The 16,602-nt window shown below is 50.9% G+C and overlaps 1 protein-coding gene across 2 annotated transcripts; it reads left to right on the top strand.

Moving 5' to 3' along the window:
* The first annotated feature begins 491 nt into the window (after window positions 1-491).
* Window positions 492-15,441, top strand: ABHD16A (abhydrolase domain containing 16A, phospholipase). Of its 2 annotated transcripts, none has more exons than XM_069487305.1 (20): window positions 492-665; window positions 1,687-1,743; window positions 2,489-2,555; window positions 2,776-2,862; window positions 6,276-6,361; window positions 8,002-8,075; window positions 8,278-8,400; window positions 10,241-10,355; window positions 10,451-10,552; window positions 11,509-11,572; window positions 11,953-12,002; window positions 12,354-12,477; window positions 13,318-13,422; window positions 13,656-13,719; window positions 14,108-14,164; window positions 14,311-14,373; window positions 14,517-14,593; window positions 14,680-14,778; window positions 14,877-14,923; window positions 15,110-15,441. In XM_069487305.1, the coding sequence occupies exons 1-20, from the start codon at window positions 534-536 to the stop codon at window positions 15,191-15,193; spliced, it is 1,677 nt and encodes a 558-aa protein (XP_069343406.1). In that variant the 5' UTR covers window positions 492-533; the 3' UTR covers window positions 15,194-15,441. The 2 variants fall into 2 exon arrangements, with proteins under 2 accessions (XP_069343406.1, XP_069343407.1); XM_069487306.1 differs by lacking the exon at window positions 492-665 and adding an exon at window positions 676-805 and having other exon boundaries at window positions 15,110-15,387.
* Window positions 15,442-16,602: the final 1,161 nt, after the last annotated feature.

Raw genomic sequence — 16,602 nt, 5'->3', positions numbered from 1 at the left:
GTTTTGAGATTTGTCTATGCTTAAGAGCGATAATTCATTCATTTTCTTTTTACAAATATGCCGCGTATCTTAATATGCTGAGTTTTCTTATCCATGACAATTGCGTAGCTCTGTTTACTCAAGCCTTAGTTTACGTCTTGCAATAACTTTTTCTAGCTTTTTTATAAAATCTTGCATTTCTTGTGTTAGATATAATCCGACATACCTTATCTTTTGTGTTAAGTGCTCCTAATCTTACCCCTTCTTTCCACAGTCGCTCGAGAGTCTGCCGATATTAAGGGAAGGAAAAAATGATTGAATTGATAATTTCCCTCTCTGAGTTCCAAACGCCTCCGATTAAGTTTGGACCATTGGGGTACCCGTAGGCCCGACTGCGCGAGACCCTTTGCAAGACACGCTGAAAAAGCCTTCCGACTCGCCCCGAGGCGGGGCCGGGACGTGCTGGCGTCAAGGGCACGCAGCACCTCAGAGACCGGGAGGGCGGGGCCGGCGGGGGCCCGGCTGCTGGGAGAGCAGCGGCCCGAGCCGGGGCCATGGCGAAGCTGCTGAGCTGCGTCCTAGGCCCCCGGCTCTACAAAATCTACCGGGAGAGGGACTCTGAAAGGGGCCCGTCCGGCGTCCCTGAGGCTCCAACCTCAGTCACTAGCCCCCCTTCCAGCTCCTGGGTGAGTCGAGTTTCCCCCTGATCAAGAAGATGGTACAGTCGACGGCCTTTGCTCCCCAGAAGTGCCCATTATTGGAAATGAGAGGAGCCTGGTCATCAAGGCAGTTGTCCGCAAAGTCTGCGCTCTTTGTGCTTCGTGTGGTAAAGTCACGCCTATGGACTGGCCGCCTCCTTTCTTTATCGCTGTTTGAGCACCGTTTTCTCACTCTGATTACCACTCCTTGCCATTTCCTCTCCGCATCCCCCCTACCCTGTCTGTCGTGGTTCATGCCGGTCCCAGTTGAGTCTTAAGTCCTGGAAAAGACCCTGCGCGGATTGGGGAGCTGGCAGATTTTGCCGTCAAACTCCCAATTTCTCCCTCGGTGCCTCCCTTGCTCCGTTGTTTTTTTTTTTTTTTTTTTTTTTTTTTTTTATCTTTTCTGTACCCTGGCCTTGAATTTCAGAATGACTTCTACAGATCATGTATTGGCCCTCCCCTCACCCTCTCCCCGCAAACTAGCCTGGAAACCCCAGGGTCATTGTATTCATGAAAGCTGGGGGTGGTGATAGGCTGTTCCGCTAAACATTCTTTTCCTTTTTATCGGTAGTCTCAAATTATGCTTACTGTCCCCTGCGAACTGCCCACTCCTAGCCACATTCTCTTCCTTAGTCAACCAACTACTCTTATTTCTCATGTTCTTCTTTCCCTCGTAGAATTGTCATGGTGTTTTCCTTTCTTCTCTAACCCTTTTCCCCATATGCACCCTCCCACAGTCCGTGTGAAACTGGGTTGTGGAAAAGGATCAAAAGTTGTCCAATGCTGCTTTCACTTTTGCCTTCAAATCCAGCTCCCTATGTTTGTTCTCATGGCCAGGGTGGGAAATTATGTTCAGGGTGAAGGTGAGGAAGAGGGGCTTCTGTGGGGGTTAGGGATGTCCCAAGGAGGCTGGAACCGGAGGACACACACCATAGCTTCTGAAAGGGAAGATGGGGGGGATCCTGTCACTGTGCAGGGTCCTTAATGAGGCCATCTGTTTTGGCAGGATACGTACTATCAGCCCCGTGCCCTGGAGAAACATGCCGACAGCATCCTGGCGCTGGTACGTCTACCCTGGCATCTGAGACTCACTGCACCTATTCAGACCCAGCTTCCCTCTTGAACCTACTCCTGCCTACCCTGGGAGCAGGCAGTGCCTCTGCGGGTGGGGGATGCTCTGGGCTCTGCAGCAGTGCTCTCCGACACATACACACACACAGACATGCTCTCAAGCGTGCATACTTGGCACTCCCCTTTGCTATGTGGCACTTTCTCTGTGGTAGCCTGAGCCATGACAAAAACATGTTTACTCTTGGGACCATCTGCAGGTGCTAAGTCCTACAGTCCCCAGTGACCTATCCTCCCTGGCAACTAACCTCTTTGGCTGCAGAGACAGCTGTTCTCTCTGGCAGGGTTCCTATGGTGACGTTTGCGCATCTCTTGGGGACCAGGCCAGAGGCTGTCTGAGCAGGGCCGATTGAAAAGGCTTGATTGACTTGAGTAGACAGAGAGAAATGACTGGCCTTAAAATGTGATAGATAGATTTACGTCTGGAAATGGTTAGAGGAAGAAAATAGAACCTGTACCTAGTTTTCCCAGCCTCTGTTACACTCTCACACAGTATTTTTCAACAAATATTGAGTACCTACTGTGTGCATGATGTCCTGCACAGAATAGATACTCAGTATGATATCCCTCAGGTTATCCACCTTGCTCAGAGCCGAGGCCCGGAGATGGCAGAGCAGTGTGCATGCACGTGTGCATGTATGTGTGTGTATTGATTGGCTGTCCCCGTCTCTCTGCTGCAGGCTTCGGTCTTCTGGTCCATCTCTTATTACTCCTCTCCCTTCGCCTTCTTCTACTTGTACAGGAAAGGTCAGTGTGGTTTCAAAGGTGGCGGGGCAGGAAATGGGCAGGTTGTTGGCAGATAAGCCAGCTCCCTAAAGAGGAAAGGGGACCTGTGAGGATGGCTTGGCCGCCCTCTTCCATCAGGCATCTTATTCCTCTTAGGGTGTGGGGTGGAGGTCTGGGCTGAACTGGCAAGAGCCATGGGGCACCGTGGAGAACATCTCACGTCGTCCCTTTCTCCTCCCAGGTTACCTGAGTTTGTCCAAAGTGGTGCCGTTTTCTCACTATGCTGGGACATTGCTGCTTCTACTGGCAGGCGTGGCCTGCCTCCGAGGTAGGTGGAAAGGCATGATCTTTTCCTTAAAAGGCCTGGATTATAAATATGAAAAAATAATAGAAATATGAACAATAGAAAAAATAATAATATAATATGAATAAAAATATGAATAATAGAAAACATGAAAAATAATAGAAAAGTTTACTATTATCTAGAAAAGATGTATATAAGTTGTAACAATTCCACATATATATATATATATATATATATATATAAGATATAGGCCGGGCGCGGTGGCTCACGCCTGTAATCCTAGCACTCTGGGAGGCCGAGGTGGGCGGATCGTTTGAGCTCAGGAGTTCGAGACAAGCCTGAGCAAGAGCGAGACCCCATCTCTACTAAAAATAGAAAGAAATTATATGGACAGCTAAAAATATATATAGAAAAAATTAGCCGGGCATGGTGGCACATGCCTGTAGTCCCAGCTACTCGAGAGGCTGAGACAGGAGGATCCCTTGAGCTCAGGAGTTTGAGGTTGCTGTGAGCGAGGCTGACGCCACGGCACTCACTCTAGCCTGGGCAACAGAGTGAGACTCTGGCTCAAAAAAAAAAAAGAGATATATATACACACAAACACAAGAGAAAAATTCTTGTGCATATATAAACAATGTATATGTACAAGAATACAGCATACAATACTGTAATAATCCTAAACTGGAAACAAATCCGATGGCCATCAATTATAGGATGGATAAATATGTTATGTGTTGTCCAACAGAACACTGTACAGCAATGCAAATGAACAAATTATAATTACACTCACCGATGTAGCTGAATCTCACAAACATAGTGTTAAATGGAAGAAGTTGACCACAAGATGATTTCTGCAGTTTGTTTCACTTACATAAAGTTTAAAAGGGATGTATATGTATGAGGTAAATACTAAAAAAACAGAGGCATGGTTATCTTAAAAGTCAGAGAGCGATTACCTGGGGTGGGGCAGTATGGCACGGGGAGACTCCTGGTGGGAAGTGGCTTTGTTCTCTTTCTTGACCTGGGTGATAGTCACATAAATGTTTGCTTTGTATTTTGTAAACTGAATGTATGTTTTATATACATATATCTCACAATTTGAAAAAATAGAGGGAAAATGAATCCTTGACCCGTGGTGGGGGCATATGATGACAACCAAGTGAGGGGGTGCTTAGAGAAGGGCATGAGGGAGTTGGGGCTGGATGGGGCTGGTTGGCTACAGCTGGGCCCAGTTGGGGGGAGGACCTCCTGTTGGGGGTGCTCTGCCCCTGTTCTGCGCGGGGCTGGCTCCATCCTCAGAGAGGCCTTCCCTGACCACCTGTCCAGAAGCAGGTCCCACTACTCGGTTTTGTCTTAATTTTTTATTTTTAATTTAGAAAGAAATATATAAAAGAGAACACAATATCAAAAGGAACTAAAATGCTTATGTTTTATGATATTTGCTTCCAATATTTCTTTGTCAATAAAATACTAAAGCATTACAGATAGAGTCTGAGTTCCGATTAGAATCCTCCCAGTCCCATCTTCCTCTTTCCCCAGAAGTAACTATAGTCATCTGGTGTTTTTTTTTTTTTTTTCTGGTCCACATTTTTTTTTTTTTTTTGTTGAGACAGAGTCTCACTTTGTTGCCCAGGCTAGAGTGAGTGCCGTGGCGTCAGCTTAGCTCACAGCAACCTCAGACTCCTCGGCTTAAGCGATCCTACTGCCTCAGCCTCCCGAGTAGCTGGGACTACAGGCATGCGCCACTATGCCCGGCTAATTTTTTCTATATAGATTTTTAGTTGTCCATATAATGTCTTTCCATTTTTAGTAGAGACGGGGTCTCGCTCAGGCTGGTCTCGAACTCCTGACCTTGAGCAATCCACCCGCCTCGGCCTCCCAGAGTGCTAGGATTACAGGCGTGAGCCACCGCGCCCGGCCATTGGTCCACATTTTTAGACTTTTATGAAATATATATCTCATTTCACGAAATCTAAGCTGCCATCAATTATAAAATGCAGGCTATTTTCAGAGTTTTCAAGTGTTTAAAAAATATGCATCTTAGAATCTGCAGAATATAGTAAGTATCTATAAATAATATGTAGTGTTATTTTGTACCTTTTGCATTTTTGGCATAAATGGCATTGCTGCCTACAAATCATTCCACTGCTTGCTTCATTCATTATCATATCATTTTGGAGGACTGCCCTTGAGACATAGAGTTCTAGTTCATTCTGGTTTTATTTTCTTTGTAGCACTTATCCCTCTCTGAAATTTTCTTGTTTACTTGTTTATTGTCTTTTCCCAGCCCCACCTCACCCCCAGCCAGAATGCCAACTCTCTGAGGGTCAGAGCTGTGTGTCTCATTTCCTGCTGGGTCTCCTGTGTGTAGGATGGTGCCTGGCACATGAGACCTGCCAGGTTAATGGGGGGAGAAGTGGGAGAGCAGATGCAGTCACTGAGGGGGCAAGTGAAGTGAGAAAGGAGTCATCTTTGAGAACTGCTTCTGTTTGAAAGAGGCCAGGAGAAAGGAGGCAGGAGAGGAGCAGTTGAGGAGTTGAAAGGAGGCAGGGATGGGTCCAGGAAGAGGTGGAAGAAGTCGTTTTGGGCGGGAAGAGTGGAGCAGTTGAAGAGAATGAGGACAGAGGCAGGGTAGTTGGATTCAGTGAGGGGGTAATTATGGGCAAGAGCAAGAGGCCGGGCATGATAGCTGACGCCTGTAATCCTAGCGCTCTGGGAGGCCGAGGTGGGAGGATTGCTCGAGGTCAGGAGTTCGAGACCAGCCTGAGCAAGAGCGAGACTCCATCTCTACTAAAAATAGAAAGAAATCAGCTGAACAACTAAAAATATATAGAAAAAATTAGCCGGGCATGGTGGCCCATGCCTGTAGTCCTAGCTACTAGGAAGGCTGAGACAGGAGGATCGCTTGAGCCCAGGAGTTTGAGGTTGCTGTGAGCCAAGCTGGATACCATGGCACTCTATCTAGCCCGGGCAAGAGTGAGACTCTGTCTCAAAATAAAAAGAAAAAGACCAAGAGACTGTGAAGCCAGATGGCAAGGACTGGGGGACAGGGAATAGACAGAAGAGAGATAGAAAGCAAGCCTTGGAAAAGAGTAGCGGTGACAAGTAGTTAAATCCAGTGTTCACAAGGGGGAACAGTAAGGTTGTGCAATAATGTTTGAAGACTGAGGAATGAACATTCTGGAAAATGGAAGATTTGATGGTCTATAAAGAAACAAACTGAAGAAGCTAGGGCAGGGAATCCTGTGACCAGTTGCTGGATGTGGATGAAGGGGGTTGGCTCAGCTCTATTTCCCCACATCTTATGCCCTTGGTTCCTTTTTTTCTCACTGCTCCTTCCAGGGCCTTTTCCTAACCCATCTCCAGTTCTTTTCCTAAAACCTAGACATCCTGCTTCCCAGTTTTCCTAACGCTGTTTCCTGTCCTCCCTCTACCAGGCATCGGCCGCTGGACCAACCCCCAGTACCGACAGTTTATCACAATCTTGGAAGCGACACATCGGAACCAGTCTTCAGAAAACAAGGTGAGAGGTTCTAGGAAAGGTGCCAGACAGGGGCCCACTAGCAGCTTCCTCAGCCCCGGAGCACCAGGCTCTGGCTCTGCCTGGAGCAGGAGGTGTGTTTTGCCACCCACCACACTGGTGTTTGCTTGCACTTTGCTGTATCCCCTTCCCCTCCATAAGTGAACTGTCCATCTAAGACATTTTTCCTCCCTGCCACTTCAAATGGAATATTCTCCTAGAATAATCGTCCCTCCCACCCTCCACCTGTAAGTATTGGCTAAATTTAGAAACATTCCACAGTGTTTCTCTATCACAGCAGCTCAGCTCTGTAAATGTTTGTTTATTTTTGTTGTGTGTGTTGAACACCATGCTAGGTTTGTTTGGGGATGAGACAAGGTGGACAGGTATGTCCACTCCTGCGCCTGGGAGCCCAGCGTGGCGCCAGGAGGAAGAAAAGCCGGGGCTCAGTGTCCTGGGAGTTGTGCCAGGCCAGTTGGTGCTGGAGTATGATTATCTTTGAGGAGGGGCTCTTGGTGCCCCATAAAGCTCTTTACTATTATGAGGGGGTTTCTGGGATCAAACAGCTGTGACCACCATCATCGCATTACTGGTTACTCCACACCACCATTTATGGAGCTGTGTGATGATGCTCTACACCACGCCGCTGTCTGAGGCATTTTGCATCCGTCCTTTCTAATCCTCACAACAGCCGCGTGTGGTGGCATTATTACCCTCTGTACATCTGAGGAAACAGAGGCAAAAAGAGGTTAAGTGACCCATGCTGAGTCACAGAGCAAGGAAGTGGCTGAGTCTGGATTTGAGTGCAGGTCTGAGCAAAGCCTGCCTGAAATGTGCTTTTTTTCATTTTGTTCTATTTTGTCATTTACCTTTTTGTATAATTTTTCTATTGCTCTCTTAGTCAAGTTATTTTTGAAATGTCAAAAAATTTCTGTAACAGAATATAAAAAACAACTCTCAAAATAGAGTGCTGGGAGTTCTGAGGTTAGGAGAAGGAATACAGCCAAGTATGCAGACACAGCTCCCACTGCCCTCAAAAAGCATGTGGACTGACTCGGCGGGTATCCGGAGGCACAGATGGTCTGGAAGGCAGCTGGCCCATGGCTGCAGGAGTTCACGGAAGGGAGGTGGTTGTGAGGACGGAACAGTCAGAGTTTCAACCAAGAGGTGGCCCCAGGTGCAAAGGAGCCCACTTGGACGTGACTTCCCTCCTCTCTCCCACTCAACCTTGGGACCAGCAGTGTGATCTGCTGGGGGATTTCTGAGCCTCTAAGACAGCCCCATGTAAAGAATCCAGGTGGGAAAGAGAGCAAGACCAGCCCCATCCCCTCATGCAGGAACACCAGCACCTCTGCCCCTCCTGGGGGTGAGTCAGTCTTAGGTTTTTGGAAGAGCAGAGTGTTGGGTTCCTAGCTTGGAAGAGGGCAGGCAGGCCCTGATTGATGGGCACTCTGTCTTGCCCAACTTCCTGGTCATGTTAGAGCTTTCCCACCTGAGATCCGGGAGCGTGTTGACTTCCGCTTAGTCTCCCCGTGATGCGTGGGGCCAGGTCCCTAGATGAGGGTGCTGAGGGTTGGTGTGCCTCCCCTCAGTTCTCAATTCTCTTTTGCCTCCCCTCCGCTTTCGCTCCCTGCCCACCTCAGAGGCAGCTCTCCAACTACAACTTTGACTTCAGGAGCTGGCCAGTCGACTTCCACTGGGAGGAGCCCAGCAGCCGGTGAGGCCCGAGTTCTTTTGCTCTATCTGGTCCCCTGGAACCGTCTTGGGTAATCCCTGCCCTGCCCGCCTGCCTACATCCCTTCTCAGGTCCCAGCCTTCTAGCGCCATTTCCTCGTTCCTAGGCCCCCACTGTTCTCTGGACCTCAGATGTCCAGCTCGCTGCTCCTGACTCCTTCCGCCCGTGTCTTTCCCTTCCTCAGGAAGGAATCCCGAGGGGGCCCTTCCCACCGGGGCGTGGCCCTGCTTCGCCCAGAGCCCCTGCACCGGGGGACAGCAGACACCCTCCTCAACCGGGTTAAGAAGCTGCCTTGTCAGATCACCAGGTGGGAAGTGGCAGGGAGGAGAGGCCAGCTGGGAGGGAGGGGACATGGGCTGAGGGCTCGGGGATGGGGCCCTCCATTGTAAAATGACTGTCGGTTAGCGGGGCTAATGCTGCATGCTTTGTGTAAGTCACTTGTGGCAAAATAGTTTTTATTCATATTTATGTGTGAAGAAAAGAGGTGCAGAGAGGTCCAGAGTCTCACAGGTAGTAAATGAAGAACTGGGAGATGAACACAGGTCTGCCTGACACAAAAGCTCCTTCAGTGAGGCTGAGAGGGAGCCGTGGGGTTGGAGGTGGGGAGGAAACACAGACCTGTAGCTGGAGCAGGCTCCAGTGGCCGCTGTGGACCCATCCTGGCCCTCTGCTGCCTGGTTATTCCTCCTTGGCCCCTCTGTGCCTCAGTTCTGCTGAGGAGATTAAATGGGGTCATGCTCTGAAGGGCTCCCTTCCTTGCCTGGGTGCCTGAGAGCACATGGGAAAGCCCAAATAAAGCTCAGTCGTGGGCACTGCTGAAGTCAGAAGTAATGACGGTAACCATTTATATCTTACAATGGAGCAGACACTGGGAATTTTCTATTTCTGGGAATAAGGAGGCAGGTTCTAGAATACCAAGGAAGGGGGTGGACTTAGTGGTTGGTTATTGACGGTGGTTTGTCGGGGGGCAAGCCACATCTGAGGTTTTGGAGGGGATGCTGCATGGGGTTGTACAGTGCTGTTCCGGGGGAAAAAAATCCCACTTCAGGATTAACTGGAAGTGGTTACTTGTCTTTTAGGAACAGCACCTACCATACCTTACCCATTTAGATTAGAACATTTGTTCAGTAAATATTTTTTTAGATTCATTTTTTGTTTGTATAAATACATGGGGTACATGTGAGATTTTGTTACATGCACGTAATGTATAGTGATTAAGTCAAGATATTTAGGGCAAATAAATATTTATTAAGTCCCTCCTCTGCGCCATGGTCTGGGAATGTACTGTGTGGTGGGCATTGGACATATCACAGTGAACAAAACAGCCAAGTCCCTGCCCCAGTGGAGTTTGTGGTGTTTGATGTCTTTCAAACTACAGATCTTGACCCCTTAGTGAACCTTGAAATCACCTTAGTAAATTACAACCTTTTTTTTTTTTTTTGAGCCAGATTCTCATTCTGTTGCCCGGGCTAGAGTGCCATAGCGTCAGCCTATCTCACAGCAACCTCAGACTCCTGGGCTCAAGCAATCCTCCTGTCTCAGCCTCCCAAGTAGCTGGGACTACAGGCATGTGCCACCATGCCGGCTAATTTTTTCTATGTATTTTTAGTTGTCCAGCTGATTTCTTTCTATTTTTAGTAGAGACGGGGTCTTGCTCTTGCTCAGGCTGGTCTTGAACTCCTGACCTCGAGCAGTCCTCCCACCTTGGCCTCCCAGAGTGCTAGGGTTACAAGCGTGAGCCACCACGCCCAGCCTACAACCATCATGTTTTTAAAGTATTATTTATTTGGGGACTTTTAAAACATTGTATTTATATATTAACAGAATCGTATTTGGTAATAACTTTGCTTTTAGTTATTTATATGTAGAAAGTATTATAAAACTCTCAGAATTTATACATATGTATATGTATGTGTTGGGCTACAATATCAAATATTTATCTTACAAAGTTTACAGTAACAAAAAGTTTGAAAAATACTAACCTGGTACATATATTATTTAATTAAGTCCTGAAAGAGGAAAGTGAAGCTGAGACAGTCAAAGGCAAAGCAGGTCCCAGAGTCTGTGAGTGCCAGGACTGGGGCCATCCTGAGCACAGTCCCCGGGCCCCACTGGGGTTAGGGTTTGTTAACCTATGTTCCCCACAGCTACCTGGTGGCGCACACCCTGGGGCGCCGGATGCTGTATCCGGGCTCTGTGTACCTGCTCCAGAAGGCCCTCATGCCTGTACTGCTGCAGGGCCAGGCCCGGTTGGTGGAAGAGGTGAGGCTCCCCTGCCCCGCCTGCCAGCCCTTCTCCCTGCTGGGGATATGGCCTCCCGCCCCTCCCAACCTGGCCATTGCATCTCTTCCACTCAGTGTAACGGGCGCCGGGCAAAGCTGCTGGCCTGTGATGGCAACGAGATTGACACCATGTTTGTGGACCGGCGAGGGACAGCTGAGACCCAGGGACAGAAGTTGGTGAGACGGGGCTGGGAGCCTAAAAGTGGATTGTGGGGAAGGCAGTAGAGGTTCTGGAACCCCAGTCTTATAGCATCTTCCCTACGGAACCACAAATGGGGATAAGCCCGTCTCCCAGCTCCACCCTCAAGACCTCTTGATGTAGAAAACAACCCTTGCAGTAGGGAAATAGATGAAGAAATAGGAATTGACATTCAAGGACCAAAACAATAATCACAATAGTCACCACTTAGATGGCACTTACCACATGCAAGGCATATATTTAATCCTCACAACAGTCCTGAGAAATAGGTACTATTTAATTAGCCCGTTTCACAGGTGATGAAACTGAGGCACAGAAAAGCTACCACGGTAAGTGGTAGAGCCAGGCAGCCTGGTTCCAAAATCTCCTACCTCCATGCAGCAGCCCTGGAAAGAGCACTAAGCCAGGAGTCTAGGCAGCTGGGTTCTAGTCCTAGCTCTGCCCATCTGCTGTGAGTGTTCATGCAAGTTCCACCATCTGGGGCTGCCACGTGGGGCACCCTGGAATTAGAGCTCATGTGACCATGAGACGGTCCCAGGGAGGGAGAGGGAAGCAGTCAGCACACCGCACCACAGAAACAGTCACAGAAAAACAGACCGAAAACCTATAAAGGGAAAAAATATCCATAGTCCCATTACTGAGAGATGCCCACCTGGTGGCCTTCCAAGGAGAGGTGGACACTGGGCTGGTGGTTGAGCAATTCAGCCTGAGTCATCCTCGTCGGAGGGCCCAGTTTGCTGAGCATTTGTAGCCACTTTGCTTCTCATCTTACGCACCATGTGGATTGCGAGGGTTCCATTCCCCTTGGAGAGAACAGCAACCTGCCTTTTCCTCTTGCCTGCGAAGCTCTCCACAGGTTGTCCTCCCTGCCCAGAGAGGGCGTTCAGTCCCAACTTGGCTCCCTCCCAGCCCTTCCTTCCTGCCTCCTTCCTAGGTGATCTGCTGCGAGGGGAATGCAGGGTTCTATGAGGTGGGCTGCGTCTCCACACCCCTGGAAGGTAGGGCCCAGCCCTCCTATCTCCGCCCCTTGGGACAGAATGTCCCCACCTCCCACGCTGCTCTGACCTCCCCCAGCCTCCACTTTCCCTGGGTGAGGTTTGAGTCTCTCACCTTTGGGAAAGGTCCACTCCCCCTTTGCCTTGATAACCTTACATCCCTCCCCCTGCCATGCCCCTGACGGTATCAGGTAGGCTCTCCCCCTCCACACACACGCCCCCCACATAGCCGCATGGCTCTCTCTTCTGACACCTTTGGTGTCATCTCCCTACTCTGGGAAGGCTTGGAGTTACTTGCCTCTGAGGTGGGGTGCGGGGGGCTTCGGCTGTTCCTTCCCCAGGGCTGGAGAGAGGTCTCAGTCCCTCCTCCCCCTGTATTACAGCTGGGTATTCAGTCCTGGGCTGGAATCATCCAGGCTTTGCTGGAAGCACGGTGAGACTCTCAGGAATCCCCTCCTTTTCCTGAATTATTCCTGTCTCCCTCTGGTCAGCCACTAGAGGGATGAAGGGGGATGTACATTTCTGTGGGAACCTCCGACCTGTGGCCTGGGCTCTGGGGGCTGGGGTGCCACCCCCCCCTTATAGTGGGGTTGGTGGGAGGGGAGGAGGTGGATCTCATTGTAAACATCTGTCTGCAGGAGACAACAGCCCCCTCCACCACCCTTCTACACCATCTCTGTCTGTTGCATGTGTCTGCAGGAAGGGTCCCCTGGGAGGGCGCAGGTGGCAGGCGAGCCAGGCTTTTGGTGCTGACCCACTCCTGCCTTTGCCCTTTGTCCTGCAGGGGGTGCCGTTCCCGCAGAATGAGGCCAATGCTATGGATGTGGTGGTCCAGTTTGCCATCCACCGTCTGGGCTTCCAGCCCCAGGACATCGTCATCTACGCCTGGTCCATCGGTGGCTTCACTGGTACTAGCCTCCCTCCCACCCCCCACTGTAGACACATTCATGTCCGTGACCCAAAGGTGGGGAAATGCGCTGGTGGCCCCAGAGTGGGGCAGAGGCTTAAGAAGAGGGAGGAAGTAGAATCTTTGAGTAGGCCTGGAAGAAGGTACCCTATTTGTATACTCCTCACCTCTCCTTCTACCCTGGGCCCCATCATTAAAATGAACAGTAGACCCCGGTCCTGCTGTGGGGAGATCAGGGAAAGTGAATGTCTCCTGCCTGTTGTCTTCAGTGCGCTTTAGTGTTCTCGCTCCAACCTCTCCAGATAGGGCCTTGGCCAAGTGACATGGGGGTTAAGGAGACACCAGGGGATAACATAGTAGAGGGATTGCTTGAGGCGAAGAGTAGTTTGAGATCAGCCTGGGCAACATAGTGAGTCCCCATCTCAAAAAAAACCCCATAGTTGCCCAGGCACGGTGGCTCACGCTTGTAATCCTAGCACTCCGAGACAGGAAGATTGCTTGAGCTCAGGAGTTCAAGACCAGCCTGAGCAAGAGCGAGACACCATCTCTACAAAAAATAGAAAAAGTGGCCGGGCGCATGCCTGTAGTCCCAGGTATTCAGGAGGCTGAGGCAGGATCATCCCTTGAGCCCAGGAGTTTGAAGTTGCAGTGAGCTATGATGACACCACTGCACTCTAGCCTGGGCAACAGAGCGAGACCCTGTCTCGAGGAAATAAAACAAAAAAACCCATTGTAGGTGGATAGGTTTACCTGTAGGGTCAGTGGGATGAGGGGAGGAGTGGTGGGGAGGAGGGGAGGAGCCCCTCGTAGCCCTCATCCTTCTTCCCTGTCCTGGTACCAGCCACATGGGCAGCCATGTCCTACCCAGATGTTAGTGCTGTGATCCTGGATGCCTCCTTCGATGACCTGGTTCCCCTGGCCTTGAAGGTCATGCCGGACAGCTGGAGTAAGTGCAGCTGCCACACTTCCTCTTCGAGGGAAGGGCTGGGTTGGAACTGGGAGTGTTCTGACTGGAGGTGGTTCCCTTTTGCATGGGTGGGAATAGGTCACCCCGTTGTTGAGAAGCAGGAGAACTCCTTTGTGTGGGGGCCTCTGTTTTCTCTCCCTGTGAACAGTGGGGACCTTTATGTTGGGCAAAGGCTTTGTGTCTGCTGTCCGTTCACCTTTATCCCACTCTAGGGGGCCTGGTGACCAGGACTGTAAGGCAGCATCTCAATCTAAACAACGCGGAGCAGCTGTGCAGGTGGGGGCAGCCGGGGTCTGGCATCTCCTACCCACCCTCCAGCTCTGCTGGGTGTTCATACGCTGAAATTAGTACTACGGTGCAGGTTGGGATATGGCCACTGTGCCCCATTCGCCAAGAGACCCTGCCACTACCCACCTGGTCTAAGCCTTCCCAGGTTCCCTAAGACTCTGGACCTCCTTATGATCTGGCAACTGAAGGGTTAATGCCTAGTGCAGCAGGGGTCTCCCAGCAGAGTCAGACTTTGAGCAATGCCCATTCTTAAATATTCTGATTCTTACCCCAGGTGAAGGGCTAGCCAGTGCAGGATGGCGGGGGGGCGGGGGGGGGGGCCAGTTGTCACCCGTCTCCCTCTGAGCTCTCCCTCTCACTGCTCTGTCCTCTGAAGGTACCAGGGCCCTGTGCTGCTGATCCGGAGAACCAAGGATGAGATCATCACCACCACGTGAGTGCCTGGGAGCCTCTGCCCTTCCCACATCCCAGAGGTGGCTAGGAACTTGCCCCTCCACCTCCGCCCACCAGGAACCCAGTATCCACACCCTTCCCAGCCTCCAGCCTCACCCCCCCAGGGTACATTCTTCTCACCCTCAGGGTTCCTGAGGACGTCATGTCCAACCGAGGCAATGACCTTCTGCTGAAGCTCCTGCAGCATCGGTGAGAGCCAGGGCGTGTGTGCTGGGGGGCACAGGTACACACATAGGTACTGATGCCAGCACGAGGAAGGAGGGAGGAAAGTTCAGGGATGAGGAGTGAAGAGAATTCAGTCCTGACCTTCTGTCCTGGCACTCCCTCTGTAGGTACCCCCGCGTGATGGCCGAGGAGGGTCTCCGGGTGGTGAGGCAGTGGTTGGAGGCCTCTTCACAGCTGGAGGAAGGTGAGAGGGAGGGGATCTGGTGAGGCTTTTGGGTGGGGCCTGGCAAGCCCAGGTGCTGACAGGCCCTGCTCTCTCTGCCTGACCAGCCTCAGTTTACAGCCAATGGGAGGTGGATGAGGACTGGTGTCTGTCCGTCCTCCGCTCCTACCAGGCGGAACGCGGGCCTGACTTCCCCTGGAGTGTGGGTAAGGAGGTCCTGGGACAGGAGAGGGAACGGGAGGAGCCCGGGAAGGGGATCAAAACCCAGATGCACGGCCTGTATTTGAGCACCTCCTTTCGGCAGGGGAGGACATCAGTACAGATGGACGGCGGCAGCTGGCTTTGTTTTTGGTGAGCTAAGGAGTGGGAAGCATGGAAGGGTGTCTGAATGGCCAGGGCTCACTAGGGGGTTTGGGGACATTGGAAGTGGCAGCTTTTGTAAAGTGAGTGGTGGGTTCCAAGGGGGATGGGGAGGGTGTCTAGAGGCTGCTGCTCCCTACAATGCCCTGCACCTACCTGTCCTGCCCCTTTCCTCAGGCTCGGAAGCATCTGCACAACTTTGAGGCCACACACTGCACCCCACTTCCTGCCCAGAACTTCCAGATGCCATGGCACCTCTAGGGACCATACTGGGACTCATTCTGGAAGAATGGGATGAGAGGAGACATAACCCTGTTATTTGTGATTCTCTGTGTTCATGTTGCTGTTTATAGTTTGTGGAAAGTGGGGGACCCATGCCCCTTCTCACCACTTCCTCTTGCACGTTCCCCTCTTCCATGTGGCAGTACTTACCCTTCCCCGACACATACCCTACATTAAATGAATGGATTATTCCTAATAATTAATAAAAAGATATTTTTTCTACTATCTGGCTATTTGTGTGACTTCCTAAGTGTCCAGGGAGCCAGCGGCTGGTAGTGGGGAGAGCAGAGGCCCCAGAGGGCTGGACTTCGGGAAACCCCAACTCCAGACAGCCAGTTTAACCCTTCCTATCTCTGTCCCCACCAGGTCTTCAGCCCCCAACCTGAACTGTCCCCATGCAGTGGGTCCCCAACCCTCAACGCTTCCGTGGCGTACCTAGTAGCATCATCATCGCTGCTGTGCAGCCTCCCCAGCCCTCCTTGCTCAGTCCTTCCTGCATACAACTGCCTCGAAGCCATGCTCGCCCTCTCTTGAGATTTGTCGTTTACAAAGTACTTTCAGTATCTGATTTCCAGGTCTAACCTGCATGGTGTCACTGTCAGCACCCCCAGTTTCCTTTGCTCAGTTCCTGTTCCCATGGGGAGTGAGCAATGGCCTGCTCCCCATGTCCCATGCAGCAAACCCTGCACACCCTCCTCACCATGCCATCAAGTCTCTCAGCCTTTTTGTAATTCAGCAAACGCAGGGCCTGCCAGGGACTAAGGGCCCGGAGCCAAGGACTCATGTCCTCCCAGAGCCATACACTGCCTTTTGGACAGCTCTGTTAGAAGAAAATGCTTAGGTTGAACCTGAGAAAATTGGTTCCCCATAACCTGGACCTTATACAACAGAACGAGTCCCCCTTCTTCCCATCAGTGTGTTGCCTGGCCACCTTCTTCCTTTGGAAACTTCTCTTTTCCAGATGAAAGGCCCCAGTTTACCACCCTGGGCCCATTGTTTTAAACAAGATACTTAACTTGGTTGACAGTGTTCTGATGTCCTAGGTACAGTCTCTGGCTAATTTCTATGCTTCCTCCAACCTCAGGGACAGAGGCTGTGTCTGGCCCCATCAGCTCCTTAAGGGAAGCCATACTGAGGCACCCCTGGAAGGGGAGATCTGAGACTTATCAGCTGATGTGATGTCTGACATTTGGGGTTAGAAGAGGGGAGGTGACCACAGCTCCAGAATGCTCCACATTTAGCCAACAGCAGGTGGAGAGCTGATATCAGTGTCTCTCTCCTCTGTCTCATTCCAGGGGCCAAACAGGGTGGGAAGTGTGGGACCTGAAGCTCTGGGGACCACCCATGTGGTTCTGAACCTCAACCTCCCAGATCCAACAGGACAGTTA

Source organism: Eulemur rufifrons, chromosome 15, assembly GCF_041146395.1.
Source record: "Eulemur rufifrons isolate Redbay chromosome 15, OSU_ERuf_1, whole genome shotgun sequence".
NCBI classification, from domain to species: Eukaryota; Metazoa; Chordata; class Mammalia; order Primates; family Lemuridae; genus Eulemur; species Eulemur rufifrons.
The sequence above is the reverse complement of the archived record's forward strand: the minus strand, read 5'-3'. Positions and strand labels throughout refer to the sequence as shown.

What these genes read in the sequence shown, in the direction of transcription:
- ABHD16A (XM_069487305.1), top strand. Translation starts at nt 534, where the DNA reads ATGGCGAAGCTGCTGAGCTGCGTCCTAGGCCCCCGGCTCTACAAAATC. An exon ending in ACCAGTCTTCAGAAAACAAG is followed by an intron (nt 6,362 to 8,001) that starts GTGAGAGGTTCT and finishes TGCCCACCTCAG; the next exon opens with AGGCAGCTCTCCAACTACAA. An exon ending in AACGCGGAGCAGCTGTGCAG is followed by an intron (nt 13,720 to 14,107) that starts GTGGGGGCAGCC and finishes TGTCCTCTGAAG; the next exon opens with GTACCAGGGCCCTGTGCTGC.